The 26554-nt window shown below is 35.7% G+C and overlaps 3 protein-coding genes and 1 long non-coding RNA gene across 13 annotated transcripts; 2 read left to right on the top strand and 2 right to left on the bottom strand.

The window, feature by feature from the left end:
* Positions 1–1222: 1222 nt before the first annotated feature.
* On the bottom strand, positions 1223–18083 carry LOC123864803 (retinol dehydrogenase 11-like). Of its 10 annotated transcripts, none has more exons than XM_045905488.1 (6): positions 18048–18083; positions 4072–4195; positions 3434–3793; positions 2894–3015; positions 2115–2332; positions 1223–1427 (listed from the first exon to the last, which is right to left on the bottom strand). In XM_045905488.1, the coding sequence occupies exons 2-6, from the start codon at positions 4187–4189 to the stop codon at positions 1310–1312; spliced, it is 936 nt and encodes a 311-aa protein (XP_045761444.1). In that variant the 5' UTR covers positions 4190–4195; positions 18048–18083; the 3' UTR covers positions 1223–1309. The 10 variants fall into 10 exon arrangements, with proteins under 10 accessions (XP_045761444.1, XP_045761445.1, XP_045761447.1 ...); XM_045905489.1 differs by lacking the exon at positions 18048–18083 and adding an exon at positions 17764–17817 and having other exon boundaries at positions 4072–4207; XM_045905491.1 differs by lacking the exon at positions 18048–18083 and adding an exon at positions 17764–17817.
* Positions 13854–15191, bottom strand: LOC123864832. The gene is made up of 2 exons (XR_006795841.1): positions 14732–15191; positions 13854–13991 (listed from the first exon to the last, which is right to left on the bottom strand). It is a non-coding gene; the product is annotated as an uncharacterized LOC123864832 (long non-coding RNA).
* LOC123864807 (retinol dehydrogenase 11-like) lies at positions 15790–19754 on the top strand. The gene is made up of 5 exons (XM_045905505.1): positions 15790–16128; positions 16919–17281; positions 17455–17576; positions 18355–18572; positions 18960–19754. The coding sequence occupies exons 1-5, from the start codon at positions 16011–16013 to the stop codon at positions 19096–19098; spliced, it is 960 nt and encodes a 319-aa protein (XP_045761461.1). The 5' UTR covers positions 15790–16010; the 3' UTR covers positions 19099–19754.
* Positions 19755–20743: 989 nt separating this feature from the next.
* Positions 20744–25708, top strand: LOC123864795 (prostatic acid phosphatase-like). Its single transcript, XM_045905477.1, has 7 exons — positions 20744–20939; positions 21710–21875; positions 22528–22623; positions 22923–23162; positions 23811–24111; positions 24604–24812; positions 25449–25708. Exons 1-7 carry the CDS (start codon positions 20902–20904, stop codon positions 25599–25601), a joined length of 1203 nt encoding a protein of 400 aa, XP_045761433.1. The 5' UTR covers positions 20744–20901; the 3' UTR covers positions 25602–25708.
* Positions 25709–26554: the final 846 nt, after the last annotated feature.

The raw sequence follows: 26554 nt of genomic DNA, 5'->3' as shown, positions 1-26554 counted from the left end.
AGGCAACACGTGTATATGAGATGCATAAGGTTTTTAGTATGTATAAATCTTAACATAATGATTAAAAACGTTTAAAAATAAAAGGTCAATTAAAAAGATAGGTAATTAGTTACATCATAACAGTGCATACAATCGGGAAAAATATTACAATAATGCAGCGATTTTGAACCCGCGTCGTCGGACGACCTATATCGAAACGAGAAACTATACGAAACGAGCGTGCGCAATCGAGACTTGGAGTCTCATCGTCCGATTCACGACTGACGACTGAGACTGAGTACCGAATACCGATACATTCGTGACGAACGAAGAGACTGATTGGACCGAAGTACCGAAGTACCGAAAAAATGACTGATGACTGATGAACGACCGAAAAGATCTCAGTCGTTGCTGTAATCAGTACTTGAACGACCGAATCGCAGAAAATGAACGATTGACACAGGACTAGAAGGTGGGGTACCAGCCAGGTAACTTCCCTAAGGTAAAGGTGTGCCTGATGAGTGTTGCGAGGCTTTTTCGGATACATCCGGGGGGTAGAGTAGCGCTTGGGCCGGTGTACCCCAGTAATATGTAGTGGTATATAGTTACTCATTTTTTTTTTTTTTAAATTATATAAACTAGCGCTTGGCTACAATCAGACCTGCTAGCAAGTGATGATGCAGCCTAAGATGGAGCGCGCTTGCCTAGAAGTTGCCTATTCACTCTTGACTTGAAGGTACCCATATTATTATAGGTGGAAGGGAAAACTGACGCCGGAAGGGCGTTCCATATCCTAGCGGTTCGAATTAGGAAAGAGGAATTAGGAAAGAGAGGAGAAAGGAAGGAAGTAGTATTAGTCATTTTAATCATGACTAACATTCCCCTTTCCCCCTCCAACTAAGCGTTAAGCTTGTGCTAGGAGTGGGTACGACAATAGTGCAACGGGTGGGATTTGAACCGCCATCCTTTCGGATTTCAGTCCGCTCCTATAACCGTTGAGCTATTGAGGCTAATATTATGTCAGTATGGTCCTCAGGTTGGGTGGGTGCTGTGGTTCTGGCATGCCTCACGGTGTTTGAGGGTACGTAGTGTCCCAGTGGTGGGTCTGCTTCGGCCGACATCCGCTGGCGGAGTAACGAAGAATTGTCGATCCCTTGTGCTCCATCGTCAACGGTAGGATGGAACTTTGTGAGGTTTCGGGTCCGACATAGGTAACCATATTCGTTCAAATAAAACCACAATAAAATACTTACATTGCGATAAAAATATATTGTTTATATGAAAATAAGAGAAATGTTATATTAAAACGCAGATCTATTCCACTTAAAATTCAGTCTTTGGTTTTGAATGGATCTTGAAGGTCAAGTTTCTCGAGAGTCAAATGCCAAAGTTTAAGCGCTGCTGCGTCATCACTACATTGCCAGTACGTCCGCGAAACGCCACAGTTACTGAAATCAATTCAAAACATTCCATATAATTTTATTAGCTTATTTTGTAAGATATGTTGATACTACACCTACCTATTCATATTTCAAGTTCATTGATATAAGGGCTAGGTTGCACAGTGAAATATTTCGCTGCGATAATTTTTACCGCGATTGTGTGACTTCATAGAATAATAATAATATAATTTATGAACCACATTTATGTAGGTAGGTGCGTCTTGAACCTGCATCAATAAATATTTACTCTCGATTTAAAAATATAACTCGGTTAAGCTAAGTTTGCACATCGTTGGAATGCGGCGCCCCTCCCACTTCCCCGCTCACCTCCCCAGCGGTCGTCTTGTCGCGTCAGTAGGTTCGTTACTGACGTTTAGGTACGGTATGCGAAATACCGTACCTAAACGTCAGTACCAGTGACGATTACGTCGCACTGACGCTTGTGGATTACTTCGTCAGGTGCAAACTTAGCTTGACCAAGTAATATGTACTAGTAAAATTATGGTAACTATTATTATGCATCTAAATATTACATTCAGCTTTTACTTTCACTGCACACTAAGGCTTATTTTTTACAGCTTTGTTGCTGAAGGGTTAGGTAAGAGATTATGCCAGCAGGGCTATTAAAAATCGCGAGAAAATCTGGGCAATCAATCTAGGTAACGTTAACCTAATAATAAAATGGATTCTCACTCGTAGTAAAGTCCACTTTCGTTAGCACAAGCGTCGTCGATGGCACAATAGATGGTCGTCTGGGCACCGCTGCGTGGCGAGCGTATGAACCAACTTATGACATTATTGACTATCCACGTTGCCCCACTAAAAAGTGATTTATCTAAATGTCTCACAGCTTCAGTACTCACTGTTCCTGGATGTAAACTGTATGTGTTTACATTTTGTATGTTATTCTCCTGGAATGGAATAATATCAAAGTCAAAGAAACAAGGACCGCGCGAGGCTGGTTATTCTCAAATTATTTAGTGAGACCAGGAAAATCAAAATGGATACTTCTTTTGGTTTAGCCTGATGGACAAACTGGTGTAACATTATTTACCCTAGATAATAAATAATTTTGTATGAAACTAGAAAACTAAACTACAAAACCGAACCGTGAAAATATTACACTCCTTTTTAAAAAAAAAGGAGTGTAATATTTTCACGGTTCGGTTAAATATACACGTGAAAATATTACACTCCTTTTTTTTTAAAGGAGTGTAATATTTTCACGGTTCATATTGAATGTACTCATGTATTTATCTCGAGTTTCTTTATTCCACTATAACTTCTAAATTTCTGATCAGATTTAGGTGGGGTATTGTTAGAATTCTTACAACATCCAGAGAGAGAATTCTTTAGAAAAAATTCTATGGCGGCTATTTTTTTAGTTCGTTTTTAGCAGGACAGTTGTATTTTTTTAATTCTTGCACAGTTTACATATTATGTTAATAAATTAATCTGTATCTGCTACTTACTCTCAATTTTATATGAAGAGCTCTTGAGAACATTATATTCGCAGCTTTACTTCTACTGTACGCTTTCATCGGGAGATAGAAAGTCTTTTCAATGTTGATATCGTCTATATCTAAATTTGACACTGAAAACATAAAATGGTAACTAACAAAACCATTCATTAAATTCTTAATGAACAAAAAGACAAGTTTAAATAAGTAGTATTATTTGAGGTGAAGGGCGCAAGACGCTCAAGACCATAGGTTTGTCACACCACATGCACACGGTTGGTTTATGTAAAAAGAGCTCTGGATGTCACTAAAGTGGATATATCTGCGCATTGTTCTTGCTTTTTTCATACCGCGTGGGAAACTTTCAATTGAAGATGAACCAATCGCGTCGCAGCACAGTCACTACGCTCTAATTCGTACCACCAAATAAATCAATAGGTAAATCACCCTCTGCACAGTTTCAGTGTCAGTCTTTATTCGTGATACCAACAGCCCTCTTTTTCAACTTTCATGACACATATTATTATATTCGCGCATTAAGTAGGTACTTACATATGTGCGCAAAAGACGCCACAGTGACTATTCTTGCCGGTGCGCTCTCTATTATTCGAGGCAACAGCAGCAACGTCAATAAAGCATGTCCAAAATGGTTCGTCCCAATATGTATCTCATACCCATCTTCTGTCATACCTTTAGGGGCCATCATAATTCCTGCATTGTTTATAAGAATGTCAATCTTCGCCTCAGTAGCCAATATTCGCGAAGCACATTCACGAACTGACTGTAAACTGCTAAGGTCTAGCTTTTCGATTGCTATTGAACCTTTGTGTTCATCGTTAGTTTCTTTGAGGATATCTTCTTTCGCCTTTTCGGTCTTGGCCATATCTCGACACGCTAGAATGACCCGTGCGCCTAGAAAAATACTAAATCAAATATTTTACCTATACTACCTACTTCTAAGTTCTCAATGTTTCATGATCGTGAGAACGTAACATCATTAAATAAACTTTGTGGAGTTCTACAAAACTTCGTAGATCCTGGATTTAATACCTAGTTACCTACTCCAAGGCACTAATAAAACATCGCACAAAATAAAATCGTGCGGTGTTATTTTATAGTGTATGCTAGCCTTAAATTATTTTTGTTTATTTAACAGTTTCGTGTATAAAACATTAAAAATCATACTAAACCTCTTTTATACAAATCAAGAGCGGTTTCTTTGCCAATGCCAGTACTTCCTCCAGTTAAGACCACAGTGTATCCGTCCAAAGTCTTCGTACTTTTACACCAACTGCTCAAATAATCCATTTTTTTTCTGAAATAAAGCTATTTTCAAAATATTTATAGTGGTAGGAATCATAAATAAACACAAATAAACACTAACAAGTAAAAATACACAAAACAAAAGGTTGACTTACTAAAGAAATGAAGTACATAATATATAAGTTTATGAGAAATACACTTACTAGGTATGCCTATTGCCTAGTAACTACGATAGTAATTTAGGGGCATGAGACGGGCCTGCCCGCGAAATTCAAATTTAATTTCCAAAGGGTTAGTTTAAGAAATTAATTCTAGTATCGACTATTCTCACAAATTAGTGGATACTAGAATTAATTTCTTAAACTGCCCTTTCAAGTAAAGATTTTTATATAAACCTGTCAGGATGATACTACCATTGTCGCAATTAAAATACCATAAGCCTACGTCGTTGTCGTATTAGTTTACAAATTGCGAAAACCCAAATTAAAGTTGAAAATCGCGGGCAGGCCCGTCGTTTCCACATTAAATACCAACTTTTTTTTTGTCTGGTTTTACAAAGATTAGCCAATGGCAAGTTTGTAGTTATTTGTAACAAGATAGTTAAACTATACAAGTATGGACCCCGTCTGTGCCGGCGCTCGCCGACATACGCACGGCACCCCCTTAGAGCGCTTTCCAGTCAGTTTTAACAAAAAAAAAAACACTCCAAAAAGGCAGAGCACGCCCGCCAGCTAACACCAACACAGACGAAGTCCACCTACTTGCTTATACATCCATGCTACTTGCCTAATTAGATTTAATTAGATTTTAGGCAGGAGAATCATTAAAATCAATGTTCAAAACTCACAGAAGTAAATTACAATACCTAATACTACGATAATAATTTAAGTACTTACCTAATTAGATTTTAGGCAGGAGAATCATTAAAATCAACACTCGAAACTCATAGAAGTAATTGTATTATTAATATATTAACGTCTTTTAGATAGAAGTATGATTAGGTTAGGTTGTGTAGGGCCAGCGAGTGTTGATACAGAAATTACAATAAAATACAAACAACAGCGCACACAACCTCACAGTGACCTCGACTGCCGTAACTCGTATAGTCATTAGTCGTATAAGGGCTAATTCACACGAGAGCTTTTTAACGTCCGTTAAAAAAGCGTTCAAATAGCATTCCCAAGTTTATTCTGTTCACACGCCAACGCTTTTTCATCGCGCACTTCGTATTGTCAGCGCAACGCAGGGTTTTAACGCAACGCTTTTTTCACGCTCGCGCGAATTAGGGCTTAGGGCTAATTCGCACGAGAGTAGCATTCAAATAGAACAAATGCATTCCCAAGTATCTGTTCACACGTCAATGCTTTTTTATCGTATTGTCAGCGAAACGCCGGGTTTTAACGCAACGCTTTTTTAACGCTCGTGCGAATTAGGGCTTACTGGTATCAGTAGGTAGGTATCTAATTAACTATTATCATTTTTACATTATACAGAATGTAACCAAAACGCTAGCAAAAACGAAGACAGGTGATGATGAGGTACTGATGATTTGATAAGATACAAAAAAAAACTACAAAAAAAATATTTAAAACTCCCTGTATTTTTAAAAGCTCACAATATTATATTGCAAAAAATAGAACATCTGACTGACGCTAGAGGTCAACGAATGTTCCGTAAATCAATCAAAGTCAGTGCCACGTCGTAGGTGGGGCATTGACACAAGTTTTGCATGCTATACAATGCGGGTTTGAAAAATACTAAATCACTAAAACTACAAGATAAGGCAAATGGTTATTGTCATTCAATTGTCTTAAGGTAGTAATAATAACGCTAAGTTTTTGCTAGAGTTCTGGTTACACCTTATTCTTATTAGTATTCTGTTAGTGTATTTTACGCATGCATAGAGACCTTCACGACCTGTTGCTTTGAGTTCGTTTGCAGTTTCATCCTAGAACGAGTGATAGAGTACCTAACTCATATTCTACTGAGGAAATTAATAAAATTATTATTAAGTATATTAATACATTAACTTGACTAACTATATAATGACTTGCCAAAACACATATTGAAGGAAAATCTTTTCCAAAAAGTACCTAACTACTGCCAGACATAATAGATAGTTATATATAGTTTTTTAACTTAGGAATTAGGATATTTAACGTGTTTTGAAATATTATTATTGTAGTCACCTTACCTTTAAAAACTACCTAACTATGTTTTTTTCTATATTTATATTTAGAATTATTCTCATATAAGTGAACATTGTTCTTCTGAGAAATAAAAAACTCTTTAAACCTAATATTATTAACTTTTTACCTATTGACCTGATATTGTACGTTCATCATGAAGAAAAGTCGCAGTAAAAAGGTGCCGTAAGCATTTTGTAGTCTGCATGAATTTGGCTTTTTTTATCAGTCATATTGAAATCCAAACCTATAAATAAATATTATGAAACCCTGCAGCATCAGAATTAAGGAGTTGGATCACGAAATTTTTATAGGACTTAAATTGCAGCTGTAGATTAAAAAAAAATCAGCAAATCGATCCAGAAACCTCAAAAAAATCAGTGTGCACCAACAATATACATATAAAAAAACCGGCCAAGTGCGAGTCAGACTCGCGCACTGAGGGTTCCGTACTAGGGTATTTAACTGACTTCCGATCACCACCTCGGGTGGCGGTTGCATAATGACGTCCTCGGATGACCCATGGATGACCTATGATTATGACTAATGGCCTAAACGTGGCCAACCCAAAGAGATAATCATTACGTTTTCCTAAACCCAGTATGGTTAAACCGAACACGTCACCGTCACTATGCTTTCAATTCATTAAGCAACCGGTTTGACAGGTGTCAAAGAGGCGAGTATTGAGTAAGGAGTAGCCAGTGGTAGCCACAGACCACGAATCCGGAGATAGACGACGAAGTTCCATAGATCTGTTTATGATTAGTAGCGAGTACTATACATACCGATAATATCGGATTATATATATAGAAAAAATCAATATCTATCTATAATAAACTTTCTTTGTATCATGGTCTTTCTATTTCACCCTCTTATGGCAATTTAACACTATACATTACACGTCTCTTTCCCACAATATAATATAGATGTAAACGGTTGCGGCAAAACGTCACGATGACGTCATGACAGCCTAGTAATTTTAGGGATGAGCCTCGAAAATCGTAATGAATCGTAAATTAAATATAGTGTCGCACTTTATCGTAAAAATATCGGTTTTTCGGTTTTCATTTACCGATTTTCGGCAAATAACCGATTTATTCAACTTTTTTTGGTCAACAAAAATAAAACGAAATAAAATCATTTAAATAATTTATTAACGATTTAAAAATCTTATTAACTATTTTTGGTTCAATGACGTGATGGTGATAAATATTAGCACGCTTAAAAATTAAGGTGGATGCGACGGGTCTGCCCGCGAAATTCAAATTTAATTTGGTTTTTCGCAATTTGTAAACTAATACGACAACGTAGGCTTATGGCATTCTATTTGCGACAATAACAGTATCATCCCCACCTATTTATTTAAAAATCTTCACTTGAAAGGGTCCAGTTTAAGAAATTAGCTCTAGTATCCACTATAACTCACAAATTAGTCGACGATACTAGAGCTAATTTCTTAAACTGAACCCTTTCAAGTAAAGGTTTTTATGTAAACCTGTGAGGATGCTACTGCCATTGGAGCAATTAAAATGCCATAAGCCTAGGTTGTTGTATTAGTTTACAAATTGCGAAAAATCAAATTAAATTTGAATTTCGCGGGCAGACCCGTCTCATGCCCTTAAGGGCCGGCGCACACATGGCGGAGTGCGGCGGAGTTCAGCGCAGAGCATGCCCGCGAAGTTTTCTATTCGCGTGACACATTACGCGAATTTCTACCATAGAATGCGCGACCACGCGCGGGACTGCGCAAGTATCCGCACGGATGCACAATTAAATTTAGATATTATTTCAATGAGGACAAAGTCGATAATACTTTGACTGTGAAAAATGCTCTGCGCTGCGCTCCGCCATATGTGCGCCGGCCCTTAAAGTACCTAAACTAAACCTTCGTAGGGTTCCAATGCACCACAACAAACTCAGCTGGGTATTTTTTTGTTATTACCATCTCACAATCACACTTAAAACTAGTCAGAGCAATTTATTCATACTATTTTTTTATCATTATCTTTTAGAAAATAAAAACTTTAGATTTCAAGATACATCTCCAAAACGTTGTTTTGAGAGATTATTATAAACTGTATAACAATTAAATATCATAAAATGAATTGCTATAAGTGTAATAATTGTAGTTTTCTGACCAGCGTTTTATGTTTAACACAATCGAACGTCTTGGACGAATTATACAAGACGCAAATGCCAAATTATCGTAGTCTTTATAAAGATATTATTCATTTAAAGTTACTGAGGTCAAGTATCAACCGATTTAAGTAATAAAATTTACATTGTCAGGAAATACAATACAAAACCAGATAATGCAACAAGAATTTTGCATAACAACATGACTTATCTCATACTTATGACATACTTCTGTGTCTTATGTCATTATTATTCAGTTACTAGCTGATGCCCGCAGCTTCGCCCGCGTGGATTGGTCAGATCCCTTGCAGCATCAGGATTGGAGTTGGAATCCAAATTTTTTATGAAATAATGTTGCAAAGTTCCTCTATCGATTAAAAAAGAAATGACGCAAATCGATTCAGAAATCTCGGAGATTTTGGTGTACATAGGTAAAAAACACAACTCTCTTCTTGAAAGTCGGTTAAAAAAGTAGCCTATGTTACACCCTGGTCAATTCTCTACTTGTATGTGAAAATCCCGTTAAAATCGGTTCAGCCGTTCCGAAGATTAGCCTTTTCAAACAGACAGACAGACAGACAGAAAAATTTTTAAAAACGTGTGATTCAGTTATGGTATCGTTCAAATAACCATATGACCTTAATATGTGGTAGTTATTTCTAAATTACAGACAGACACTCCAATTTTATTTATTAGTATAGATAGTATAGATGTAGTCATGTTTTCAACAATAATAATTGTACTTGATTCTAAAAATACCATTCAAGTGAGAGTCGGATTCGCACAGAAGGGTTCCGCACGATCGTACAAGAAATCTCAAACCAGTGTAATAAAAATGTGCAAATTAATGACGAATGTGATTTAGTTAAACTAATTATTTGATTGGGAACACAAATCTTTAATTTTTTTGTGATGTAACCATAAGTTCACGGTTTTCAAATTTTTTCGTTCAATTGTGCTATAAGACATTGCCACCAGCCAAATGTCATGACTCCTATTTTGATTCCCCCAAAATGGCAGACACGGGGGGCAGACAGACAGACAACGAAGTGATCCTTTATAGGTTCCTGTTTTCCTTTTGAGGTATGAAACCCTCGACAAATGTAAATCTTTTCCATTAAACTACATTAACCAAAATATATTCTAGTAAAATGTATGAAACAAAAATTTTCAAAATCTATTTATGTGGATTTAGAAAATCATGATCAGTTTACAAATTCACAAAAAAATTAAGTTTACTAAATCAGATATAGATGGCGCTGTTGCCATTAACTTGCATTGTGGCAACTGTGCCACAATGCACACTGGTTAAAATATCTTGTATAATGATATGGAAACCTTCGTGGGTGAGTCCGACTCGCACTTGACCGGATTTTTTATACCTAAAGCCTGACTAACTAAATTCGTCATCATTCCAAAACGCTAAATGGTTGCAATTTTCCGGACAATGCGTTCTTAAAACCACTTTTAGAATGACCACAACCGTTTAAGCTATCGAATAAATTATTTATAAATAAAATTATCTCTGTAATGAAAATGCCATCATCGATGTTTACAGGTATCGTACAATAATCGTCAATTGTTAATGTCCATGTATGTCTTCATCCGCATTTACACAGTGAGGGCCACCTCTCTGCTAAAGACTCTTACAGCAAGCTTGACCTGAAAGGTAAAATGAATTATCAATGAATTACACAAATTCGAGCAAATTGTTAGTTATAAAATTATGAGACATAAATCACAACATTTCATGATAATCTTTGACTTTGATTAGATATGTGATGTAACCACAAATTCATGATTTCGGATTTTTCCCTTTATTAATTAGTGTGCTATTAGGACATTGCTAGCTACCAAATGTCATGGATTATATACGGGAAGTATCTCAAGAGCTTTGATTCCCTTGTCTTGATAGAGACACAGATAGACAGACAGAAAACGAAGTATAAGGATTCCTTTTTTCTTTGGAGATATGGAACCCTAAAAATAGAGGACCTAAATGAATTAAAATAAATGCATCCTTTACTTTATCCTTATATCAAGGACATAATTCAAGAAATTTTTGGGCTGGGCCTTAAAAATAGTGCCACTGGTGCCGCTATTTTATGCACCAATTGGTCAAACCAATAATTAGTGGGACAAATTGAACTTTAAAATGTTATACAATCTACTTTGTCCTACTTGGAGGGGCAATGTGTAATAAGCCAAAATAAAAATCGGTCAAGTGTGAGTTGGACTCGCACACAAAAGGTTCCATACCATCGCACAAGATATAACACTATTTAGCACGCTGAAAAACAAACATACAGACAAACGGACGGACAGGTGGACGGACAGCGGAGGCTTAGTAATAGAGTCTCATTGGCACCCTTCACGTACGGAACCCTAAAAATTGATACGAGTTGTTGCAATGCTAAATACTTTTGGGTGCTCCACCTGTTTCTTCATAAAATGTTTGTAAAACTTCAGTTTGGTATGGTAAGATGTCTTTACTTGCCTTCATATTATCGACAGAATTTGGTTTCAAATGTCTATCTGTTAGTCGAGTATTCCTTACAGTGCCACCAATCCCACCTACCGCATATATTTTTTCAATGATCTGACACGCAAATAGCACGGCGATTACCGATGATTAGGTCCTTTTTCTGAAATTGTTTAAATGACATTTTAGTAGATGTGGAACATCACACATATTATGATATACTTTTTTGCCATTCATAATATAATAATAAACATTCAACCCATCATTGTCACTGCGAAGGAGACTGGTAAACTTTTTTTTAGAAAAAGTGCTATTACGAGGGCGGCACTGAAAATTTCGGGAATCAAGGAAATGACACAACATTACTATTTAAAACATGTATTTATTGCTTTTCGAAGTATTCTCCGCGAAATTTGACACATTTTTCCATATCATGGAACCAATCATTGAAGGAACCATTCCATTCGGAAGTTGGGGTCTCCAAAATGGCCGTTTTGTAGGCGTCCACAGCTTCTTCAGGTGATGAAAATCTCTGACCACGCAATGTATTCTTTATTTTAGGGAAAGTACAGAAATCATTAGGGCTTAGGTCGGGGCTGTTTGGCGGATGGTCTAATAATTCTATGTTTTCTTGCTCTAAAAACTCTTTTGTTCTGTGCGCGGTGTGAGAACTCGCATTGTCGTGATGGAGGATGATGCGGCGGTTGCAGTTCTCTTTACGGAGTTCAGAAACGACCTGTGGCAAACAAATGCTAGCATACCATTCTGCATTAACCGTTCTTTGTCCCTCAAGAGGAATAGTCGCAACATGGCCGGTTTTGGAGACAAACGTGGCCACCATTTTTTTTGCAACACTTCGTGAACGAACGATTTTTGTTGGCTTTAACTCATTTTCGAACACCCAAACTCGTGACTGGTTTTTTGTTTCGGGTTCGTACGCGTATATCCAGGATTCGTCACCTAATACGATGTTGTACACAGCATCCTGCGTGGAATCTTTCGAGAGTTCTGACGCACCAAGTAACGCGAGCCGCTTTTTGCTCTTCACAGAGCAAATGCGGTATCCATCGGGAAAACAACTTTTTTACACCTAACTGTTCATGCAAGATTATTTGTATTTGACTCATGCCAATGTCTAAAGTTGCCTGAATCTCGCGGTATGTCACATGTCGATCTTCCTCAATCAGCTTACGCACAGCATCAACGTTTTCTTGGGTGACTGCAGATTTTTGGACGACCTTAACGGGGATCATCACTAAGCTTGACACGTCCACGTTGACATTCAGCAAACCAGCGATAAATTGTGGTTTTAGATGGGGCTTCATCACCAAATGCAGAAATCAACCGGTCAACACACTGTTTTTGTGTTAAACCACTTCGAAAGTCGTAATAAATCATCGCTCTAGAATTTTCTCGAGTCAATTCCATTTTCTCAACGACTAAACAAGTTTGAAAAGACCTTGTGACAAGACCGAGAATCTTTTTTTAAATAAATAAATGGTATTCGATTTTTAAAACCAAGGAGTTTTCAATTAAAAAGATTTTAATATGACAGGGACGGTGGAAATATTCCATTCCCGATACTTTTAGTGCAGCCTATGTATGCCATAAATGATCTTCTTAACGACTTAAATATAATATAAATAAAAATATGGGTCTCCCTGCTAGGGCCCGCTGCATAGACCAAATTGCAACACCCAAAACTGGGTATCTATAATACTACCATGTACAATCATAGTATTTTGTTCCAAACTAGAGGATGCCCGCGACTTCGTCCGCGTGGATTTAGGTTTTTAAAGATCCCGTGGGAACTGGTTGATTTTCCGGGATAAAAAGTTGCCTATGTCAATTACAGGGACGCAAGCTACCTTAGTACCAAATTTCATACAAATCGTACAGCGGATAGGTTTTTAAGAATCCCGTGGGAACTCTTTGATTTTCCGGGATAAAAAGTAGCCTGTGTCCGTCCCCGGGATATAAGCTAACCCTATACCAAATTTCGTCAGAATCGGTTAAACTGTTGGGCCGTGAAAAAGTAGCAGACAGACAGACAGACAGACAGACAGACAGATAGACAGACAGACAGACACACTTTCGCAATTATAATATTAGTATGGATGTTAGATTTAAGGAAAGTATTTATGGAATTGCTATAAAAAAACAAATAAATAAAAAAGATCTTCATGTGCATCTGACATCTGAAACTGCTGAACCGATTTTTTAAATTCTTAGACCAGTAGAAAGCTGAGCAATTCATGAGTGACATAGGCTATATTTTATTTTCAAAAAGTTAGAGATCTTTACTAAAATTGTAATTAGCTACCTGTGCATGTCACTTTTTCATAGCTTAACAATGAAACCAATTTAGATGTTTACCAGAAAGATAGCTTGCATCCTGAAGATGGATACCATACTATATATACTGGAAAATTAAATAAAGTCTAAATAAAGCCATTATTGTTTTTCTACAGACAAAATGACGGGTGTAAGCTTGTATAGTGAATGTAAAATAAGTAGTACAGGTTCTTAATATGAGGTGTATGAATATAGTCTGCACATTGTATAAAAACAGAAATCAGCCAAGTTTGTGTATTTAATCCTTAGTCTATGACATTCAATTCCATCAGCCTGTATGCGTTCACTGCTGGGCATAGGCCTTTCCAAGAGTGGGCCACCAAACACGGTTCTCCACCTTCCATGTGGACTATACAAATTTCAAACCCCTTATGGGTTGAATTTTCAAAAATCCCTTCTTAGCTACGTCTACCGTAATGACTATTTGCATACCAAAATTCAGCCCCATCCGTCAAGTAGTTTGAGCTGTGCATTGGTAAGTCAGTCAGTCAGTGATTTTTATATGTATAGATATATGGTATGATATTTAATAAACCACTGTTTTACTTGCCTCAATTTGTTCAGGAATGCCTGGTATAGTTCCAACATGTTTCTTTTTCAGTTTTGTAGCTTCTCACACAGCACCTCAGGTGCAGGATTTCACTGTGTTCCCAGTGTAAACACCAATTCAGATGACCAACTCCTTATTCTGGAAAGTTAAGGCAGAAACATAAAGTAAATGGTAAATTATATTATCATTCATTAATAGAGTAAATTTTCTTTTTTAGCTCAACAAAAGAAACAGATTTGGAGAAATCCCACAGAGAAACAGCTTGCATCTGGAGACACAGATAGGCATTTTAAGAGCCATGCTTTTTATCCTAGAAAATTAAAGAGTATCCATCTCATAGATAGGAATTTTGAAAAACCGAAACAAAGTCATGAGTATCAAAGTGTTTATTTTATAGGAAGCTTTGAAGTGTATTAAAGAGTTCACACTTCACAATGAACAACATAATGAACATTTTTAGCCACTCATCAGTGAGAATATCCCTGTTTATTTGGTATAATGGATATATTTGGATTTGGCATGTTTAATGAAGAAATTCATCTGAAATTAATCCATACCAATATTATGAACGTGAAAGTGTAACTGTAACTTTTCACAGCCTATCCATTTAACCAAATTTGACGAAATTTTGTGGTGATAGCTTGCATCTCGGAGATGGATGCAGGCTATTTCTTGTTCCATGAAATGAAAGAGTTCTTAAAAATCTAATTCCACGTGGATGAAGTCACAGGCATCATCTATTTGGCACTGAAATAGCTTGCATCCTGGAGGAGACATAGGATACTAATTTTCATCCCAGAAAATGAAAGAGTTCCCATGGGATTTAAAAAATCTAAGTCACGCGAACAAAGTCGCGGGCATCATCTAGTAATACTTACTCTGTGATGACAAAACTATGCTTTCCACCTCCGTAATTGCAGTCTTATATAGTTATCATACTGCATGCATGTATGAGAGTCCCTTTAGCCTTTTCCATCCAGTCGTTCTCGTCCAGCCACTCTCCTGAGGTAGTTTTTCCAGCAGCTTGCACTTGGAGGTTGTTTTACATGCCCTTATCGCCTTCACAGTAAGAACACCCCCAGAAGTCCCCAGAACCCCCAGAAGATGTTTGGTGCATCTTCGGCATTCGCTAGATGTGGGCCACCTTTCCTTTGATCTTCGTGAAAACGCAAAATGCAAGTCCAAACCAAGGAATACATTTCTCAATCGCGGTTATGGTTATTAGCGCTCACTGATTCTTTATACGAGTGTATACAAAACAAGTATACTCAATTTAAGAAAAAAAGACGATAAATTTCTAAGAAAAACATATGAAACAGTGATTTAAATTGGCTAAAAAGTTTTTGTATTTTATTGATTTCTACGTTACGCCATTTTTATTGATTTTTGTTTTATCAACAGTGTTGTCGACATTTGATTTTATTTCCCCCAAATTCAGATTTTTAATCGTACCTATTGAAATGAGAAATCCAATGAACGACATTGAACATTTTTATATTTTGTATGTTACTGCTACTCTGTTTTATATTACTTTATTCAAAAAATGGTTATCATGTTATATCACTGTAATTTCAAACCTAAATATATTATTTTACTTAAATTTGCTCTATGATTCTTAAAAACCTTTAATTTTGGCAACATGAAATTTAAAGTTAAATCCAATAAAATATTATACTTTTTTCTATAAAAATCTAAGCTCGTTTTTCTTCCACCTTTAGGGTAAAACCCTTAGCTGGTCACACTCCTCGTGCGACCATTCCATATAACTATAATACATATAGTAATAAAAAATTTCAAACGTGTGCGTAAAATATAGCTGTGGTAGTGAAGCGAGAAGCTTAATGTCTACCCATACTAATTATGTGAGATAGAAGACATGTACTTGCAATGTACCTAAGCATATTTGAAATACCGTAGGATAGCCGGCCCTGGTGGTAGCCAGTGGGAGTAGCTGACCTTGATGTCTTGATCTTCTTGAAACGGAATAAAACATTTTGAATTCCGAATTTGAGCCAAGAACATTGCAGTCTGATTCGAATTTCGACCAAGTTTATTATTTTATGTTGACTTGAAAGTTGAAACTTTTAAAAAGTGATTTTCCATAGTGAATCTCTAGTGTACCCTACTTGTGTAATTTCGAAAATATAGTTTTTAATCATGCCTTTATTTAGCGGACGTTGTTACAGTAATGTCAAATTGGCAGGCAAAACCGCTATTGTTACAGGATGCAATACAGGGATAGGAAAAGAAACTGTACTGGATTTTTATAAAAGAGGTAAGTATTTTTAAGAAAGTTACTCACAATCTATACGGTCTAAAAGAAAGTACCTACTGACCTATCTGTCGGCTTGTTACCTTTTCACGCATAAAACACTGAACATATTTTGGCAAGGACATAGTTTGCATCTGGGGGACGGACAGAATACTTTTATCCCACAAAATCAAAAGGTTCACAAATCACACATGTCCCATGGAATTTTTAAAAACCTAAATTCACGCTGACGAAGTCGCGGGAATCAACTAGTAGTAAAATATTTTTCAAACGTTTGGTACCTAGTTAATTTAATAATGATGAAATAATAATTAATAACAATATTGATAAATACTTTTTTACAAACTCTTTTTCTTTCCAATTCCAAATTCAATTGAATACTTGGGTAGCTATCTGGTACATTGATGTCTGGTAGACTGACCAATTTAATAAAGGTCATTGAACTACGCTGTGAGCATTTAAAAATACTAAAACAAACATACAGTTCAAACACATAACTCTTCTTTGGGCTTCCCTGCAATCGGATAGATATGAAAATAATAATAAATAGGTACATAATATTATAATAACAACTCTATCAGCTTGGCTTGGATTTTGGGATTCTTATTCCTTAAATTTATTAGCCAATCAACATTGCTTTTTTGTTGATTTATCTAAGTAAGTATATCTTTATCATAGAAAAAATATTCCATATGAGTGATTAATTTTGCAATTTTTTGTCTGACTATTTTGTTTTGCACAGACACTAAATTTTACAAATTACCTAAGAGTTGATTAAATGTTATTATTTTAGGTGCTAAAGTAATAATGGCATGTAGAAACATAGACAAAGCTGAAGCTGCGAAGAACGATATAGAACAGACCTGCAAAGATTTACCAGAGAAAGGTGATCTTGTGGTCGAAAAATGTGACTTAACCTCTCTAAAATCTGTTCGAGAATTTTCGAAGAAAATCTTAGATACAGAACCTTATGTGAACATACTTGTGAACAATGCGGGTGTAATGATGTGTCCGAAGGGGGTCACGGAGGATGGGTTTGAGACTCAGTTTGGCACTAACCACTTGGGTCACTTTCTTCTGACGATGCTGTTATTGCCTTGTATAAAGAACAGTACTCCGGCAAGGATTGTTACTGTGTCTTCAGCAGCTTATATTAGTATGTATCCCCTATTAACCAGTTTGATAAGATTTTTTTATAAGTTCAAAGTTTTCATAAAATGTAAACTTATTGAAAAATCCTATTACAATTAAAAGGTTTGATTAAAATATGATAAGAGAGCTTGGGAACGAGTTGCTGAACAGTTTAGTTAAATAATGATTATTTTTCAGGAAATGATATAAACTTTGATGATTTGAACTATGAGAAAAGAAATTATAATGCAGGAGAAGCATATTCACAGAGCAAACTTGCAAATATTCTGTTTTCGAGAGAGCTAGCAGCTAAGCTTAAGGTAAGCATCCAATCAAATGAACTGGGAATTGATTAATATTTTTTTTTAATTGTTAGAGAAACTGCGACATTGTCCTATAAAAAATTTGGATTCCATCTCTTCAATCCTGATGCTGCAGGGGACCTGACTATCAAAACTGATGGGATTTAGAAATTGTTGATTATATATTAGTATTAGAGGTACCTACCCAGTAGACTTTATTGTTGAACTCGAGGACACTACTCATGATGTGGAAAACGTCGACGAAGAAGAACTTCTAATACCCATAATTATATACCTAGGTAAAAGTGAACTTAGTATTCAAACTAAGTATTCAGCAAGATGATCATTAAATCTATTTTAAACTATATGTTTTATCCATGGCCTTACAATACGACTATAGCATACATAAATGAGAAGATGAATACTTAATTAAATTAGTAACCAGGAATGTACCTAATTGTACTGACCCTAGTATACTAATCACACTACCTTTAATTTAACTTGACGTTTGCTACGACTGTTACAGCCGATCACACAGTAATGCACCTTGGACATTAAATTTAAAACAAGAAACTAAATAAAAACTAGTAATATTCGCAATAAATTACTATCACAGAGGCTTGTACAGAACCCTAAAAACGTTATTTATGTTAGTGTAGGTACACTTGAGGACGTTTTTAAAAAAAAAATAGCCAATTTCTGAGGAAGGCTGAGAAATAAACATGTTTGGCTCCAAAGTCCAAACACATGGTAATATATTACCTGATACTTACCTATTATACTTTTAATTTTGTAGGCCCACAATATAGAAGGTGTAAATACGTACAGTTTGCACCCCGGCGTTATAAGGACAGAGCTTGGGCGGCATATGGATGAGATGCTATTCAAAGGTGCTAGAAGAATTGTTGGTGCTCTTTTCTACCCATTTTTTAAATCACCAGAACTTGGCGCGCAAACAACAATTTATTGCGCAGTGGATGAGAAATGCGCAAACGAAACTGGATTATACTATAGGTATATTTTACCTTACCTATATATTACATTGTACTGGAGGATACCTGGCGTGTCCTACTACGCTAAAAATCATAATCGCATTATTGCCTTTCTAATGAAACCGGTTTGGCGCACATCGGTTGCATTGTTTCAGTCTAGATTTAGGTAGAAACATTTTTGTGTTTTTGTGTAGTTAAATTATACTAGGCCTATTAGTAGGTAGTTGGTACCTTTAAAAATCGAATGTCATAAGTTTGCAATAGGGAACAAAAAGCTAATAACTAATAAATTCACGTACGGCTGAAGGCTGAATATTGTTTTTAATTAAACTAAAATTTGTGGCCATCTAGACTCTAGACACTTCCATGTTTAAATCATAATAAGTAATTTTTAATTTTTATTTTTCAGCGATTGCGTGGTAAAAAATCTTAACAGAAGGGGCCTCAATGATGAAAGCGCGAAGAAACTGTGGGAAAAATCGGTGGAACTTGTGAAATTGGATTTTGATCCATTTACTGCAGTCCATTCTGGTGTCGCCAGTAAATAAGGGATGTCGACTTCATTCCAACAAATACTCGAATTCTAGTATAGAGTGTTTGTCTACTAAAGCGGAGCGGAGCGAAGCGAAGAACTTGCTTGCTAAGCAACCGTTTTGAAGTTTGATAAAAAGTGTTTACGATTATCAGTTATCATACTGTAGCTGTCATTTTACCGTAATCAAGTTCTGATTGGTCTATTGAACACGTCTCCGCTCTGCTTCGCTTTAGTTGACAGGCAACCCTACTATAAATTACTTTTAATCTGTGATCTTTTTTAGGGATTCCTTGTAAAACAAGGTTATACTCTTACAATTCCGTCCAGTCTGTCTGTTCGTGTGTCACACTCATTTTAAAAATAAACTTAAGAGCTATCATAAAGTTTAAATTCAGCACGGTTGTAGAAACATATTAGCGCCACGCTAACATGTCTCTAATGTTTTTGAAAAAATAAATTCAGGCTACCTCTTTAACATAAAAGATGTGACCAAAAATCTCTATTCCCAGCCAAATCGTTTCAGTCATAGTTGCGCTAAGGCGTAACGAACATCCAAATTTTCACATTTAAGTATAATATTCATATTAGGATTAGGTCTATTTTTACAATATTTTGTGATCAAGAATTATTGTGCATAAGTAATATTTATTTTCTTATTCGCAGTTTTTTTATAATTTTATACTTTTATAATTTATTTTGCACCAATACAAATTCCCACAACAAATTATAGTATTTTTTATATTCCAAAAAATCGATACGAGTTTTAACATAAACAGTAAATTGTTTATCAAGGTTACAAAGGTCCAAGGCACCGCCAAGAATATGACGTCTTTTTACACCACTTATGATACCAGTGACGCGACCTGACTCACATTTTCAATACTTACTGAAAATAGCCTCGGGGTGTCCTGCTGGCCCTGGTAAACTTTGAGCTAGGTACCTAAGATAAGATAGACTTAGCTAAGAGACATCAAGGGCCGCATCTTTAAAAACCAGCAATCAGGAACATCGCCAGCGTCACCCTACAAATGCTCGATGACTTCCAAGTTGCAGTCTTGGACTAAAGTCTGTCGGAGAACGGGAGTCGAGACAGTCTCAGAGAGAAGCAATGTGGCGGATTCCACATACAGGCACCGTAATATGACGCTACTCGAACTCTTAAGCAGTATGCATAGTTATTAGTTAGGTAACTACGAAGGATGCTACAGCTATCAGTACACTATATAATATTGTAGTCTTTGTACACTACGATGCATTAACTTACAACGAGCAAATTATTGTAGATGGATGTCGCTATAAAATCTACAATCTCGAATCTAGCCATTAATTAATTAAAGTAGGTACCTAGTTACCTGCTTAGTAAAAAAATCTGCGACTATTTAGTTAGCTTTATGTTTACTTTTGTAAAGTAAAATTGAAAGTAAATGATTATTGGTTTAGACTTTAGTAACGTCCAGAAATAACTCATTCCAAACTCATTCCACAAAATATAGGTACCTACCGTATCTATCCAAAACTATTTGAAACATAAAATTGATTCCTAAACCCCTCGTTACTGTATCAATGTTACCCGTCGTTAACACTAATAAAAAATAAACCAAATGTTAAAAATCAAAATGATAACAAACGTCAATTTTAGACCCATTTAGACCATTCGTGATTCGACTTCGAAGGAAGTGTTTTTGATCCTGTTTTTATTTTCAACTTCAAGGTATTTTCTAAAGATTTTGCTTGGTTGATTTTGTGAAGAAATTATGATCTGCATTTGTCAGCTCACAGTTAAACCAAATAAATAAGTGTTAACTGCTATTAAACTATGAAAATGGAGTACGAAAATGATGATACTTGGCGAAGGTAAATAAGGAGTCTAAAATTGTTTTACGGTTTTGTTTCTTAGCACAAACTCATTTGCTGTGCCATTTTTGAATGAGTTTCTCGCTATGCGTGTGTCGATTACTGCGACTTTCTTAGTACAAAATTGTATAGAAGGACATACGAACAACATGAAGAATAAGGAATCAAAATATCTAAATAAGAGCTATAATCCGCTAAAATAGACTAATTTGGGTGGTGCAATGTGCAGCATGCGATATACACTACCCGCCCTGCCCTGCTAAACATGCAGGAAAAGCCAAGCAACACACCACCACCGCAAGAGCGGGCGGTGCATATCGCATGCTGCATGTTGCACAATAAAGGTTTGTCTGTATCAGCGGATTTGAATTAAGCTATTGGTTCCTCATTAATTAGTAGGTAATCCTTTATTTTCCGGTGTCAAAGGTATCTTAGTTGTTAGGACTTGTATTGTGACAAATTTTGTTAAAATGGTTTGATTGAGGCACCAAGAATTAACAAACTAGACACACTTGCATGTTGGTATAATCTGAGTAGAAATACTTGGGTATGACCCTCTAACACTTTGTTTTTTATGGTTTCTGGCACAGCAGTGTTCTCTATGACCTTGCATTATATAGAAAGTCTCAGGTTTGATTTCTAGTTGGGTCAGTTCTGGAAGTTTTTTAATTGGGCTTGTCATTCAAACTAGATACTATTTGTTGGTTGAGACTGTGGTCATAATAAGCAATCATAAAAAAATATTCATCAAATTATTATGGTTTATGAAGGTCACACTCTCCCAAGGCAGTAGCAACATGTCACACAATTCCGAAGAGATCAACAACCACTGCTGTTGTGGTGCTAGGCCTGGCAGTACTCAGTTGCCTGCTTGGGTATTGTGTGCTGAGCGAAACTCTACCTTACGAGTCCAAAACATTACGGATGGTTATTATTGTAAGTACACTAAATGTAATATTCTATCAATAGTGGTAGATACACTTGACAATTCAATAGTACTTTGTAAATGTATATTTAAATAAAAAACTTTTCTATTCTACATATTCTAAATTCTAATATAGTTTAGATTTAATTTTGCCTTTAAAAATGGTAAATATATTTTGTCCAATTGTGATGAATTGTGATTAAGGGTTCTTATGTAGTACCAACAATGAACATGCAGTAAATAGGTGGTGCACTAGTGGCATTGCATTTTGCATTGTATGCTGGACATTAGCGAGTTCACAATAAATAGGATTATTTAGAATGAAATTACAATTCAATGTACTTACACTTATTGCTTATATCTGCACTTATTTTATGATTACATTTAATATGTTTAGAAACATAAATACAACACTTGAGTTTGATGCATGTTTACAAAGGTATTAGTTAAGTACCCTGACACAAAATGAGGTTGCCATACAATAGTTTCTACAACACAAACAAACAAAGTAACCATGGGTCCTTACATCTAAACATAACCCATTAACACTCCTCACTAGAATACTGTATACATAACAATATTGTTTTTTTTTTTATTGATTTTTGAATAGCATATTCAGCACATCTGTTTTTTTGTACCAATAAAAATAATTTAATGTTGCAGTTCTTCCGCCATGGAGCTCGTGCCCCAAACACCTCCTACAAAAGTGATCCCTTTAAAAACTATCAGTGGCCTGATGGACTTGGTAGTCTGACAAATGTATGCCATTTATTAAAATATTTTTTTAAATTACTTCTTTTAAAGTAGATAAATAAATAAATAAATAAATCTTTATTATCTGAACAGAACATTATTTACAGACTTTGGTGTGAGGCCCTGCCTCCTGATGAAGTGAAAACTGTGTTTCAGGAGGCAGTGTCTTCCCATAATATAGTGTACAGCACAATATAATATAACCACTTATAATAATTAAGATGTAATGTGCGAGCTTCCAAGCTTGCTCCAGAAGCCAAGTAGACCTTGGCAATGGGTTGATAAGGATTTCTTTATGTCCACAGGCAGGAAAGCTTCAAATGTACGAACTGGGCAAGAAGTTCCGTAGTTACTATGCAAACTTTATACCAGAGGAATATTACGAGAAGGATGTGTACATTCGCAGCAGTGATGCCTCTAGATGCATGATGAGTGCGTACACGTTCCTTGCAGGCCTGTACCCACCCTCTGAGAGACAAATGTGGCACCCGGAGATACCCTGGCAGCCCATACCTGTGCATTCTTTGCCTAGAGATCTGGATAATGTAGGTATTTTTAAATTAGTTTAAATAAATTATTATTATTAAAATTTATAATAACAGATTGACCAGCTGTCCCCTGATGGGCCTATATCATTGATTGTACATTGAGTTCTTTGTGTGATAGTTGAAATGTTTTATTGACCTTCATCCTTAGAAAATTTGTTCCAAATATACCTTCCACACCACACCTTCCACATACATACAAGCTCACCAAAATTCACACTCTTTCTTTATAATATTACTAGCGACCCGCCTCAGCTTTGCACGGGTGCAATGTAGATTTTTGAATAGTTTTTTGAATTTTTGAATAGTTGTGTCAGTGTAGTTATTGTGTTATATTTCAAAATAATAAGATTTTCAATTAACGCAATCTAGCCCACTAAGGGGCTTGATTTCTTCTGACATCTTGAACATTTATCGTCATATTTCAACAAATTAACATAAAACAATGTTAAATAAACTATAAACCTTCCTCTTAAATCACTCTATCTATTGATATCTAAACCGCATTAAAATCTGTTGCATAATTTAAAAGATCTAACTGTTCAGTGGGACAGACGACAACATAGAAGTGACTTTATTTTATACTATGTTGACATGTACACATTTATATTTTCTAAAACCATTAATTTATCAATAACCAAATTACAGATAGTGGCAGCAACAAAACCATGTAAAGTTTCAAAGGCAATGTACAATGAGGTGTTAGCAGAGAAAAATGCTGACCCCAAATTCATGGAACTCTTCGACTATTTGAGCAAACATACAAATCAGAGTATGCGCAGTGTACTGGAAGTGGATTTTCTGTATAGCACATTTGCATCACAACAGGAGGCTGGGTTGAAGTTGCCCGAGTGGACGAAGAATGTGTTTCCCCATAAAATGAGAGTGCCATTCATGTTGAGTTTAGCATTACTGTCTTACAATGAAACTATACAGAGGTTTCATACTGGTGAGTTACTTAGTTTTATATGTTGACATATGACATAATGAGGTAAATTAGTATTACAAGTTATTTGGCATGGGTGTGCTTTGAAAATGTTTTTTTTTGTATTTTAGAAAACTTGATGTACTATATTTTTTTTAATCAGCATGTAAATTTTCCCTTCAGCCCTTTCATTTGACACACGATAGGCTTCAAAATTAGACGTCTAAAGCGCGTCACCGTACACAGTTGTCGCCTTTAGCTAGCCATCAAATCTGTCTGGCAGGCACGTTTTTAGGCAAATCTCTGTGTGTATGTATGCTGTCCACCCACATCCTGTTACCTTCTTAAGTCGTCAGGCAAGCGGACTGGAGGTTGTCCCACATTGCGCTTGCTACGCGGTTTCTACACCAGAACACGTCGGCCCAGTGGCCATGGCTCTACGTTAGATATGGTCTGCTCGCTGCCACCTCAGCTTGCTAATTGAGTTAGAGATCAAACTAAAAAATTTACCTCCAGGTCCACTCCTGAAAGAAATAAAGCAGCGGTTACTGGATGGAGTGAATCACTCCAATGACCGTTCCCTGTACATCTACTCGGGGCACGACGTGAACGTGGTGTCTCTGTGGCGCGCGCTCGGCTTCCGCGAGCTGCTGGAGCCGGAGTACGGCGCCAGCATCGGCGTCGAGTTGCACGAGGAGGTCGAACAGGACAGCTTCTTTATCAGAGTAAGTTGACGTTACAGGTCTACTTTTTTTTCTCTCGTCTGGCTTTACACAGATTAGCCAATGTCAAGTTTGTAGTTATTTACAAATTATGGAAACTATATAAGTATGGACTTCGTCTTTGCCGGCGCACTGTGTGTTATGAAGACCTCTTTTCGGACATCGGCTTTTTATTCCAAAAACGTGTAGATTTAATCATTTAAAACGATAGAGTAGAACCCTCGTGTGACAAATATGCTTAAGTTATGAGAAAAAAAAATTTGAAATGCGATAAATTTTTGCCGGGTATAAGTGAAAAAAAATTCCTACACTTTAACTAATCGCAATATTAATAAATGACAAAAGTAGCTTAAAAGGTTATCTTAAGCTTCATATATCAAAACTTTTACGCACCTTGCAACTTTCATAAAACTAGAAATACACTGATTTTTTGATTTTTCGTTTTCATTTTTTTTCTCCGTTATTCCGCAGTATTAGGAAAAGTTATTTCTATGGAAATACTGGTTTTTAATATTGCTACTTATCATAAAAAAACCACATCCAAATTCCGTGGATGGAAACTGTAACGTTTTCAAATTAAGTTGCAATTATTATTAAAAAAAATCCTGTAAAACATTTAATATATTTTTATTGTTACAGTTATTTTATAGAAACAACACCAAAGTGGAAGTACCTACGGAATTGAAGCTGCCTTACTGTGACGATCCCTGCACATACAATAAATTTGTGGAGCACCTCGACACTCTAATACCAACAGATTGGGAAGTTGAATGCCAAAATACGAGTCAGTAAAATGAGAATTCATTGAATAAGTTGTGATTGAAAGTATCCATTTTTGTGTCAAAGAACTGAAACTAATTTAAGTATGTATAAACGTCTGATTTTTGCCTAACTGCACCTTAACCTTTTTAGGGTATTTGTATGTATCAAAAAAATTTTGGCTGGTTCCTACAACCTAATCAGGTAGGTCAATTTAAAGAAATGAGATGTCATTAGGTTCGTGTTGGTTGTGAGAATGACACTGGGTGGTTGACGCTAGCCACCGAAAAACAAATATTTTTGGGGCAATTTGTTTAAACGGTTTCCTAAACGGTTTTAATAAATGAAGTTTATTTATTGAATAGAGTCATGATTTAGTACTTAAAATGGTATTGTATCTTATTTAAGATGAGATACTACAAATGTGTTATAATTACTCTTATAATTTATTTATTTGATATTATGACTCATTCCAATTTACATCACACCTGTTTTAAAATATTTCGCTGCCCAGTGATGCAAAAAAAAAAAAAAGAATTTATTGTCATGTTTAATTTTTTTTTGGTGCACTTCAATATGCAGCTTAGCAATGTAAACAATTATAGTTTTGCATTGTTGTTACCTTACAAAGAGCTTTAACATCAAACATTAGTAATTTTGATAATTTAAAATTATAGTAAACTAAATATTTTATTATTCACCTTTTGTCTGAATATCGTGCCATGTAAATGTAATTAATATATAATAAATAAATTATTAATATTGTCTATGTAAAAAAATATATGTCAAACTAAAATATTACAAGTTAATTAAATAGACTAAATAAAAACTTTTAATGTTCTATTTTATAATCAAATGCACAGAATTATTGTTAATATTCAATAAACATACACATAATATACTAATAGATCAACTTTTAACTGAATGTTTAAAATGTAATTGTTACATAATATTCGATATATTATAATAATTAATTCAGGCAAAAA

Source organism: Maniola jurtina, chromosome 4, assembly GCF_905333055.1.
Source record: "Maniola jurtina chromosome 4, ilManJurt1.1, whole genome shotgun sequence".
NCBI classification, from domain to species: Eukaryota; Metazoa; Arthropoda; class Insecta; order Lepidoptera; family Nymphalidae; genus Maniola; species Maniola jurtina.
This window is presented reverse-complemented; position numbering and strand designations above follow the sequence as displayed.